General features: G+C 35.9%; 1 protein-coding gene across 10 annotated transcripts in view; it reads left to right on the plus strand.

Moving 5' to 3' along the window:
• PEX5L (peroxisomal biogenesis factor 5 like) overlaps positions 1–12249 on the plus strand; it is a 111539-nt gene that overhangs the window by 81013 nt on the left and 18277 nt on the right. For 7 of the 10 annotated variants that reach the window (XM_061353510.1, XM_061353514.1, XM_061353512.1 and 4 more), the window contains 4 exons: positions 2505–2616; positions 4447–4656; positions 5736–5862; positions 7021–7117. In XM_061353510.1, the coding sequence (XP_061209494.1) occupies positions 2505–2616; positions 4447–4656; positions 5736–5862; positions 7021–7117 (546 nt within the window). The remainder of the gene's footprint in view (positions 1–2504; positions 2617–4446; positions 4657–5735; positions 5863–7020; positions 7118–12249) is intronic. The other 3 variants (XM_061353516.1, XM_061353518.1, XM_061353519.1) reach the window with 1 other exon arrangement.

Raw genomic sequence — 12249 nt, forward strand, 5'->3', positions numbered from 1 at the left:
TGTTACTGAGCATGTTTTCTTTCTATAAACAACATAATAAAGACATTTCTAGGGATATGATAACCAGCTTTGAAAAGAAAAATTATTTGCTAGACATCTGCTACTTCATTCTTTAGCTGAACCTTGGAGAAATTCAGATCTTTGTTGATTATAGTCTCCTTCCCTCTGCAACTGATTGCTAGCATTATCGCCTTTCCAGTTGGTCTTCAGATTTTCCACTCTTCAGTGTCTCCAGTGAATGATCTTGGCTGTCATGGTTATTATAATACTTCTCTATTCCCTTCTTTCCCAATTCTTTCCTATTAAGGAAAATTTCTACAGAGAGTAATGGGAAACTTGATATGCTTTCAAATCTGATGTAACAATGTAACCTACTCTATTTAGAGTTTCTTACAGAAACAGAGTATTTCCTATGAAGTTTTTACATTTAGAATGATTGCTATAGAACCTCTTCTTTCTTCTCTCCTGTCCCCCTGTCCCCCTTCCAAACAGGACTTTACTTTACACTGTATTATATCAAAGAATACATTGTTGAAGATCCAGCTGATCCAGAGGCTTGGCGATCTTTCTACTGGATGCTATGTTCACCTGAACATGCAACTAGTTGCGAAAGCACCACTTTTAGCTACTATTAATGCTAGTTCCTAGAATGGGATGAGTAAATGCAAACCAAAATATCGTATTCAAATACTTTTTTGCTGATAGCTGCATTTGATCATAAAGAAACTTTTGAAACATTGAAATTAACTTGGATGAGAATTAACTAGGCATCCACCTTCATTTTTTCACCACCAGAATTGAGACAGGACTGTCACCAAATCATAAAGAGAAAATAAGGTCCTCTTAAGTATTAAGTAAAGCTCAGACCTGGAGATAATGTGAGTACTGTAGAGCCACCTTTAATGGAAATCATAGGTGTGCAGCTGGCATAAATGCAACTTCCATCAAGTATTGAGATTTACTCAATTAAGCAAGTAACTCCTGAGTGTTGAATGAGCAACCTGGACAATCAGTTCAGAGAGTTGAAAAACCACATTATTAAGTCACCTGTAAGATGCACCTGAAGTCTGAGTTTAGCATAGGAAGAATTAGAATTCAGGACGGTATCATTGCTAGATTTCTAAATTAAGTGCCCACATTTGCATGTTCTGCAACACACAGTTGGGCAGGCAATCACACATTTGTCTTCATGGTACTCATGTAAATTGGTATGTCAGTGCAAAAATGTAAGGTCCTGGGCAAATTAATTAGTGCACATATTATACAATCAGTCAGCATTAGGTACCAGGCTAAACATTTGATCCATCAAAATAATGGACTTTTTATTTCCATAGCTCTGGTGCATAAATCAGGCACTAAACAACAGTGAATCTAAGCATCTACACTGTTTGGCTGTAGTAACTTTAGAGGCAATCCTACTACTGGAGTAGCTAACTGCCAGTAATTAACATATATAAAATGAGGATAAAGGAGTACCCTTTTTTAAGTTTTACTCTGTCTCAGCATCCTAAATTTAAAAGTTCAAATACATCTGAGAGAACATTTTGAAAATTCAACAGTGGGAAAAGAGTGAGAACAGAATGAAGAGAAGTAGAGCAGGGAGGATAAAAGTAAAGCTGACACAGCTCCAGATGAAAGCAACAGACAGAAGGAAAACATGACTTCACATTATTAAAGATAAACACAGGCCACACCATCAGAAACCCACACAGCTTAGGTTAGGTCTTGATCCTCCAATCAGAGCTAGATTGCAGACAAGAGACTTTTATTTCTGAGACTGTTTTTCTGATTTGTCTTTTTAATCCCCAATACATGGACTAGCCTGTAATACTGAGATTTCTTTTAGGTACCATAAAATTAATGCATTTGCACAAATAAAAACTATATTATGAGTCTTCATCTAGCCTACCATTCTGGTTAGAATTTATTTCCCAGGTAAACCTCATGCAGGAAGTTCATACATCCACCAAGCTCCATCCACAGTCATTCGTATGTCTTTGTATCGCAGAGAAGTGTTTTGTGTCTCAGCAGGTTATTGTTTAATGGGCTAATGCATATTTTTTAATGAAATAGTATTGTGGAAGTTCTATGGGGAGGCATGTTACCTGTAAAAAAAAAAAAAAAAGCAACAGAACCACTTCCAAATACTAAAAAAGCTCGCTTAGTCATGTGGTGAAGGCTAACTTCACCTGTTGATCTGAAGGGTGTTACACCAGGCCTTGTAGAATTTAGCCCTATAAGCAATAGTATGCAATAATTACTACAGGAAAATCACCTTGCTGCTTTATTTTTGTGCCATTTGGAAAACTGGAATATAATTTTCCCCCAAAAGAGTGACTGCATTTTGTTATTTTAAGCCCAGAACTATATGTATACCTTCTAATTGCAGTATCTTACCCTCTCACAATCAAAAATAAAGCACATGGTATTGTGAGAATATGTTCTATTTCTTTAAATTCTGCATGCCAACACTACACTGTCACCCTGGGATTTTTTGTTGGTAGCTGGTGAATGAGCAACAAGAAAGCAGACCACTTCTGAGCCCCTCCATTGACGACTTTCTCTGTGAAACTAAACCAGAAGCTGTTGCAAGACCTGTAACATCAAATACTGCAGGTAATTAAAATTCTTTACTATCACTCACTAGAGAGAAATAATTTTAATTTTATCTTAATTATGGTGCATTTTTGTCAAGTGATTTCTTGATTTGTTATTATTTGCAAAAATTACAAGCTGGTATTAAATTATAACTGCTTCATCTATTAGTAGAAAAAGCTTTGTTCATTACATCTGAGGGCAAATCTGGTGTGATCTAAATCACATATGTTCCAGCAGATCTCTGATGTTGAAGTAAAGCGAACTTGTTTAAGTTCAAGAGGAAGTACATACCAGTTTGACCAATTCTCAATCTGGTTTTGCAAAATTTTAACCTACAGGAAGCCACATTTATCTGGCTTTATCCAAACCCATTACTTCTTCTAGAAAGACTTTCTTTAATAAAAACTTGGATGGGATGTCAGAGAGAAGGGAAGAGATACCAAAACAGTTTATCTGGGCTGAGTTTGGTCACTTTATTGATGAAAGGATCTAAGACATTTCTTATCTCCCTTGTGTTGCAATGAGATAGAAGATAGTGAGATATAGTGATAATAAGATGTGAGCACATAAGAAAAAGTAAGAGTGATTCCTGAAAGCTTTTTGTATTATACTGAATTATATTTGAAATATATTGTCCTTTGGAATTGGCCTCGTCCTGTTCAGTATAGGACTTTCCTTTGTGCAAAGGAAATCAAAGTGGTTGAGCAGATCAACTAAGTTACAACAAAATCAGCACAGCACTACTATGTTCACTTGCTGTCTCATTAAGTGGCTTGGCTGGTTAGAAGCCATTTAATTAAAATCTATATACATGCAAATTATTAAATGAGTAACTGACAGCTGGGTGATTATCTTCACATTTAATTAATAAGTGTCTAAAGCAATATGCAAGTCCTACTAGCAAAATCCGGAACACTGAATTAAATAACAATAGTAATATTTTTTCCTCCTATGTATAGCTAAAGATATTACAAGGATCAATAAAAATATTTCAGGTTGTCTAAGAGTGGTGCTTATAAAAACTATCTATAGATACTATATCTGCCTTGAATATTTATCAGACTGGGGGGAGATAATTGCAATAATTTAATAGCAAAATAGAAATGTCTTATTCTATGAAGATTGATGAAATCCACTAGTTTTCCAAGAACACAGATAAAGCACAGCAAGAGATAATGCAAACTGATCTGTCAAAGACACCTGCGCTGTAAAACAATGATAGAGGGAGGATTTTTATCTTTTATGTGCAAAATAATTTAAAATGTTACTCTTTAAGCAACTTTAAATGAAGAACTGAGACTGAACATGTCTTTCATGCTGATACAGTGCTTAATAGAAATAGCAGTAGAATTTATAGCTATATTCTGTATTTATTCCTCAAAAGACAAACAGCAACAGTAGAAACCATTACTAAAAGTACCATTACTCCTTTACGACCCAAGAAATCCAGCCTAGAACTGTCAGGTTTTCCCATAATGGTATGTAGCATAACAGTACTGCCTTATGCAGCTACTTGATAAATCACAGGATTAAACCAAATCTTATCTAAAAGCTCAGTTAGGCGTACAGGGAACTCTCACAATATCAGATCTAAGATTTCTTTAAGGTTTTCAGAGGAAAAGGCTTTTATGCAAATTAAGCTTTTTTAAACTCAGCCTGTTAAGCACCTGAAATCCTTAATCAATTTGAATATACTGGTCATCATCCAGGAAACATCACCAGCAAGGAAATATACATTTGCTGTAGTCAAGTGCAAACACATTCATATTTTTTTCCAATCAAACCAAGTTTTTTTAAGTGAGCTGTTCAAATTAAAGCAACATTGAATTCTAACATTTTGTCTCCAAGTATTATCAACAGGTCTGGATCTCTTGGATCTTAGTGAACCTGTCTTACAAAGCCAAAACAAAGCAAAGAAGTCAGAGAATCCATCAAGAAGTGAAGGCTTAAAAGCTTCAATCCACAGAAAGAAGACAGACAATTCTGACCTTATAAGCGTGGATACTGAGCAGAAAGCCCAGACTGTCAGAGTTTCAGACAAATCTTCACTAGATTTAGGTAAGAGTGTAGCTATTTTATCAGTGCTAGATAGCCTTGCTTAGCACAAATTTTTCCTTGCTACTATCACAAGCTAATGTGCAGGACCAGAATTTTTGTTGAGAGGGTAGCCTTTGTTCCACCTTATAAACTACTTGAAACATGTTAAACTTGAAACCTGTTTTGCCTTTGTCATTTTAACCTATGAAGTTACTAAATGTGCAAATTTCTTACAAAAAATAATTTAGTCAGGGTAAAATGGTAGAAAAATCTATAGGGGATTGGTAAGAAATAGGTAAAGGAGACAAATCATCCAGCCCATGAACGTCCTTTTCAGAACCGCAGATGTCAGAAATACACATTAAATTTGTAAATACTACTTTATCTATGCATATAAGGAAAAAAAAAATCCCTTCTCGATAGAGAGCTATGTTTATACAGGCTAAAAAAATATATAATCCCAAACACAACTTAATATCCTGCCAAGCATGATCTATAGATAAGATTTGGAAAAGATGAATTTAATTTAGTTCCATCCAAACAAAATTACTTGCACCGCAGCTGAGAAATTTGCAAGGTAAATGTAATTTATACCAAGGTAGCAGATTTCCATTCATCACATTCAGCACAGAAATTATTTTAGAGAACTTTTTCCTCAAACAGGAGGTGAACATCTGATTTTTGCAAAGCAAGTCTGACATATGACTGAATAATATCAGTTGCCTACACAGTCATTTTTAAATGGTAGTCACTATAAAGTTTTATTTTTACAATTTGACTATAACTAGAAAATTAAAATATCCAAAACTATCAAATCGTATAATTTTATCAACAGATCTAAATTACTTACAAATTACTGATTTTAAATTAAAGAGTCTCACTGACATCCTGACCATGAATACTAACAGAAAAAATGTTGTGAATTCCAAAATATTTTCATCGATCATTAGCTGAAAAGGTGCACAACTTTTCTGTTTATTGCGGCTTAACTAAAATACAGTCTGGCGGCACCACTTTCTCTATAACCTCTTAACAGAAGAGATAAAATTTTCTGCAGTAGTTTCTTTTAAAAATATTTTATTTCTTTTCTTATTTTTCAGTTGATATTCAGACACAGCTAGAGAAATGGGATGATGTCAATTTTCCTGGAGACAGGAGTAGCAAAGCCCACCCTTCTGCAGAGCGAACATCGTCATCATCTAGAGCTCCATCAAAAGAGCTTTTATGGTACAAATTTTTGCTTTCCTTACAAAAAATATTTCCAGTCCAGCTTTCTTAATTCACAGAAATGCTCACTTCATGACAAGTCATATTATTAAGTCTGTTATGACTACGTTAAACGTGTTCAAGCAGACATTTTGGGCAATGTATCATAAGCAAATACACTATATAATTACGTTTTGCCAGTAATTTTCAATGTTGTGAAAAGCAGCAGGTGCAATTAGTAAATAAATGGTGGTGAGAAATCTACAGAGGCATGCAGTGATTTAAAACCAGCTACAAACGTGAGTAAAATAAGTAAAAAGGGATACTTGGCAGTGATATCACAGTCACTGGGTATCCATTGTATTTTGGTTTTGCTACCAAGAGGGCAGAATTTCTGTGTATAAATGGAAGAAGTAACATAAAATATCCAACACAATTACTACCTCTTCCACACAGTTCAACTAAAATTGCAGGGGATGTAAACGAGGGAAGAATTAGATTTTGCCTTTGGGAACAGTTCATGTAGACTAAATCTGCTGCCTTCCTGATATGTAAGCAACACTCATTCACTACATTATGCATCACCATAATTAGCATTTTCATACACTAGAAGCAGTTTTCTGAACAAATGATGCTTATCCTGTATCTTAACCTGCATTTTATCAGGGTGTTTCATTAACTTAAAGCATTACAAGTTTTGCTCAGTGAACTCAATTTTGGTAATCAGGATTTCATTTTCTAGGAAGAAAGACTATTAGGACATTGTGGCACAAGAATGCACATATGCCAAGGTGAAGTTTTGTAATGTGGTGGTTGATTCTTAGATACTGACTGCAGATACAGTCTTGTGTCATTGCCTAACCTCATTCTGCCTGGCTATGAAATAGAAGCATAGCATTAGAGGCAAAGTCTTCATCCCATCATACTAATTTCATGCCAATACATACCATGGGTTCTACTGGTGAATCAGGCCTGACCTGTTGTATTAACTACTGTCTGCATATGACTGAAAAGTCTAAGAGTGGGAACACTGAGAAGGGTCCAGGCACTTTCGATAACTGCAAATAAAACAATTCAGTTAAAAGAAATAACCTAATTAATCAGTATGTGCTTATGAACCTGAAAGACATAAGGAAGCATGCCATAGTGCGCAGTGGTATGTAAATGCATTGTTTCTAGGTCCACAGAAAACAGATCACAGTCCGAGCTGACTAATGTCAAGAGTGCCTTGGAATCCGATTCAACATCAGAATTAGAACTTGCTTCTGCAACACAGGTAAGAGGATATGGTAGATTTATTAACAATAAAAAGACAAGTAGGAATTGCACCAGTGGTTATCTGTTTACATTCTGGAAGAAATATTTCAGAGATATTTTCAGGATCATCAGTTAAAAAAATCATACAACCAAATCTTCACAGAGCTTCCAAATTAATGTTATGAAAATAAACCTGCCAGTGTTAGACTGGCAGGTGAACTGTGACCCTCCTGTACAGAAAGACTTCAAACTACAATTTACAATATCATCTTTTCTCCATTACTCTAGTTCTCAAATTCAAACTTCTAGTGGCTCCCTCTCCTTGTCATGTATCTATTCTCAAGGTCTTTTGGTAAACCAGGAGTCTCCAGAACTGGAAAATAGCTAAGGAATACAGGAAAGAATCATTAGACCAACTTTCGTTAGCAATTTATTTCCACAGGAGGGAGAGGAGAGTGGGCCAAGGACATTTTCCTGCTGGAATGGGAACACTATTGAAGAAGGCTCTGGCTTGAAAGTTTCTAGATTCGCCTAATTGCACTGTCATATTGTATTTTAGGCAGGACTTTGTGGAAGTTATTACTCAGAGTTGTATGGGTTTTACATATGCATGTATGCATATATATGTTCAAACATACATTATATATGCAGGTATGCATATGTATGTACAAACATTCATTATATTTTGCATAGGTCAGGTCACTATACACCTTCTTGCCTGCTTCTTATTTTTTAACCAAAAGGTTTCAAGTTCAGCCAATGCAACTAGTAGGGGGAAGGGAGAGATATTTGGTGGATTAACTTTTAGTTGAAAATATTTTTTCTCCTCTTCCACAGCTATTTTTAGTCCTGGACTTCAAAACATTTCTGTCAGATGGAAAATCTGGAAATTAATGGAAAATAAAAGCCTCACTTGAAATTACAAAAATGAGACACCAAAGTTCCAAATGCCTTTCCTGAGATTATGCATGGAAGGGGGTTTTTTGGAGAAAATATAAACACAACCAAGTTATTAGGATCCATTCCTGTGTTTTGATTAGGAAAAAAGTCTCCTTTTCTTCCCTGCCATCTTTACATTATAAACAAGAGTTTTTCCCCTTTGGAAAGCCTAACACTAGTTGTAATACATGATATTTTTCCTGTCTGTGCAATAGATTTATACATTTTAGTAATAGAAAAGGTCTATTACATAATATCATCCACTTGAGACAGACAGTATGTTTTCAAATGCTTTTGATCATCATATCTTTAAGTACCTCTAACCCCTTTTTAGGAGGCTGTTCTTCAGCCTAATAGATCTAAATGCCAGGAAGTTTGTGCTCAGTCAAGATGCGTGTAAATCAACTAGACAGTCACAGAATTTAAGTGCTGTGTCTTTCTGTAAAAGCAGTTACAAATTTAGTATTTAACATAGCTAATTTATATGGTCTATTTCCTGTTTATCTTCCACTAGAATAACTGCAGAGGCAAAAATCCACATTTTTAATTCAGTGTAAGTTGAGTCAGCTGAGTTTCCATGCTATTTTCCAAAATAACTAGTATTTCAAAATAAAAATATGTGACGCTGAATCAGCCAACTTGAAAAAGAAGCAGAGTATAAAATTATTATCTGTTGTCCTGGTATATTTTATGTTTTGTTTAGTTTTATCGTCAGCTGCTTTTTTTCAAACTTGTGATCCATTCAAGTCATGAAAGTTGTTAAACTGGTAATCAGTAGTGCAGAGAAGTGACCTGAAGTGAGATTGTTTTCTTGTTCCAAGTAGTTTACTTAGAAATTTAGTATTTTAATTCACTGCCTGCTTTGTCCTGCTTATACCTGGACTGTCAAAAGTTGTCATTTCCCAACAAACACGCTCATCTGTCTTGACTGCATCCTTAATCTGCTTGTAAAAGAAATCATGTTAGCGCTTTTTATCAAAGCATATGTTTTCCATAGTTTGTCCTCTGTAGATCTTGTCTCTCTCATTTACGGGTAACTTTTGCATATGCAACAGATTCTGCCATACCCTAAAGATTTCATCTTGTCAAACTTGCTGCAGTTTTCCATCAGCAGTTTCTCAGACAATCACCTTCATCACTCATCTTTGACATGTTAGATTTAGTTCCTCAAAGTGAAATGCTATGTAACTAGATCATATTTTCATTAAAATTATGCAATCTTCTTAACAAAATCCTGTGTTTACCAGCACTTATGCCAACACCAAATCACAAATGTAAGCTTTGAATTAATAAGGAAGAAATGTGTTTGAAGGCTGGAATGGGCAATGGCATGGTAGCTGTCACTGAGTGCGGTCCTCTTCTCAGCATTCTACTTGCATCATATGTTACCTATTATTAACTCGTAAACTGCATTGGCCCAAAGTATCTTTGTTCTTTATTTTATCTGCCATTCTGGAAAGTTCCTTGCTGCGCTTTTATTAGTACTGAGATAACTACGGTGTTTGGGTGCTTCTGAAGGCTTATTTTTTCTCTTATAATTACAAACTGCAGAGGGAGATAATATGTTCAATTATGTATGTATGAAGTCTGCTCATATTTTAACTTTCTAAATATCTCCTTGGGCATTTTAGATATTTTATTGCTCACACAGAATGCATACACAAACCCCCTGACATGCTAAACAACCATACCTAATTCTAGTATGTCAGCACTTGCAGACGAAGTAATACACAAAGCTCATAAATCTTAGAAACCTGTAGTTTGGGGCAACAATATTTAGAATGAAGAATTTATTCCCCACTTCTCCCAGATAAGACTGATGGGCCCAGTTCTCTGTGAATGTGCCAGCTAATTTAATGAAATTAAGAGCTACAAGGGACAGATTTAGCTCATTATTTGAAGACCTGCTCAAAAGTTAAGACTATAATTTAAGCCTCTCACCAACAGTTAAGGTCCAACAGCACATAAGCAGACAACAAGCGCAGGAAAGTATGTGCAAATGCATTGGAATGGAAGATCTTGTCCCTGAAGACAGCAGCCAGTGATCAGCTACAGCACCTCCATGGTAGAGTGGTGAGCATATCAAACCACAGTCTATGCAGAGTGTCCATGCCTCAGACATACCCATTCCACCCTGACCCCTACCTGCCTTGGGCTCCCCTTGAGGGATGGAGCTGCAGAGTCCCAATCCATCACCAGCTGCAGATGTGAAGTTCTCCACTGCCAGCACTCCATTCCAATCCCCTCTATTATGCACTAGCAAAAGGCATCATGTTTGTTTTAAGTGGGGTCTTTCTCTTTGGCTTATCACCACTCGGAATATGACTGCACTGTCTACATCCAAATGCAGCTTATATGGGTCTTATTAACTACTTCTTTCTTTCCCCTCTGGCTGTGCATCTAATGGAGGAGAAAGCATATTTCTGAGGGGAATATGTGGGGACAATGTGTATACTCTGACATGCGGCAGACATGCCATGCCCTACGTGGCACATGCAAAGGAGACATCGGCATTTTTTGTTCTTTTCCCCTTCACCTCTCTACTTCCCCAACAAGCACACTCTCCCCCTTCTGCAGCACTGCTCAGTCTGAGCATCATGATTTACAGTATTGTACTTGACCTAAGGAAACTGCAGTCACTGGAAACAAAAGATTAAGAAGTGGAAGTAATCAAAGTTTGCAAGAGCCACCTTATAAATAATGAAAAGCCTAGGGACATTACTAATGTCTTGCAACAGAGTTTTGTGTCAAGAGACCAAATATAATTATTTGATCAGATTATAGGTCAGGTTGATAAATGTTGCTGTATGATAGTCTGAAAGATGTTTGAATTAACTTACCATATTCTGATTTTAAAATTAGCACCGTACCATATGAATAAAGCAGCTGTTAAACAGATAAAAAAATGGCTAACCTAAGATCTCAAGAACAGTAGTTATTTACTATGAATTGTATTCACATAAGGGCTCTTCTGCAATTCCAAGGAGAAACCATGGTCTTTGGTTTTATTGATCTGAATATAAAGAAGCAAACCATTCCTGATAAAACCGACATATGATGCAAAAAATGTAATGAAAAGTATGTAAATAAGGGAGTCATTACCAGCCAGTCTTGAGCTGATGACCAATATGTCTGTACAAAGACATATTCCAATACAGTCACAGAATAATACATTTCAGAACTAGAACACAGGCTCTACTTACAACATTATGCTGGAAGGCAGTTTGAAAAGAATCTATAGTTCAGAGTGTACAAGGATGTCAACATGACAACGTGTACGGTACTGCGGGAAGAAGACCGTGCAGAAGCAGGCATAATTAGTGGGAGACAGGCAATCACCCCATTTCTGTATAGAGAAACAGCAATACAGATAACTGGAATATAGGGTTTTCTTTGGTTGTCTGTATGGCTATTAAAAAAATAGACTTATAAAAAAATAAAGAGGGAGAATAAAAGAGACACAAAAAAGGCTGAAATCAGAAGAAAATGCCTCATAATGAGGTAATTTAGAATCTCAACCTCTTTATATAATTTAAAATACAGTTAAAACCTGATTCAAGACATCAGTATCTTTCCAGAGAGAAAATACTGGCTACTAAAAAGATCTTTAAACTACTGGAAAAAGAGTAAAAACAATAGTTGGAAACTGAAAGGAAAATTAATAAGAAAAACGAGGACAGCAATTAAATTAATTTGCAAGTAAAGTGATAAGATTAAGGTCTCTTGATAACTTTAAATTAAAGCCACACACCCTCCTCAAAGACACATATTCCAGACAACCTCAGTTTATTCTCTGTGGAACATCAGTTTCAGCTTTCAGATGTCGAGTGACAAATACTGTCATATGATATATAAACAAATAGATGACTTGAATCAGTTGTCTCTTCTGCCCTAAACTGTATTATTCACTAAAATAACTGGTTTGTGTATAGGATTAGGTTTTGGCATGTTTTTAATGACAACCTGGTATCTCTTCCTGGCCTCACCAAATAAAAAATGTACTTTTCCAACAACACAGACCAGAGACAGTCAGTGTGAAAGGAGAAACAACAGATCCTCAGTGTAGATCTCTCATGCTCTGTGCTTCCTGTCACTTGCAGCAAAGTCCAGAAACCAACACAGAAGAATGCATTCAGTGACCTCCACCACCACCTGGTCTCACAGAAATTGTGCAGGATAGTTCTCTTCTAACCTCATGTGTATCATCAACCC

This window comes from Neopsephotus bourkii, unplaced genomic scaffold (genome assembly GCF_033783945.1).
Source record: "Neopsephotus bourkii isolate Nb327-2 ecotype Australia unplaced genomic scaffold, CSIRO-AGI_Nbou_v1 NB_678, whole genome shotgun sequence".
Classification (NCBI taxonomy): domain Eukaryota; kingdom Metazoa; phylum Chordata; class Aves; order Psittaciformes; family Psittacidae; genus Neopsephotus; species Neopsephotus bourkii.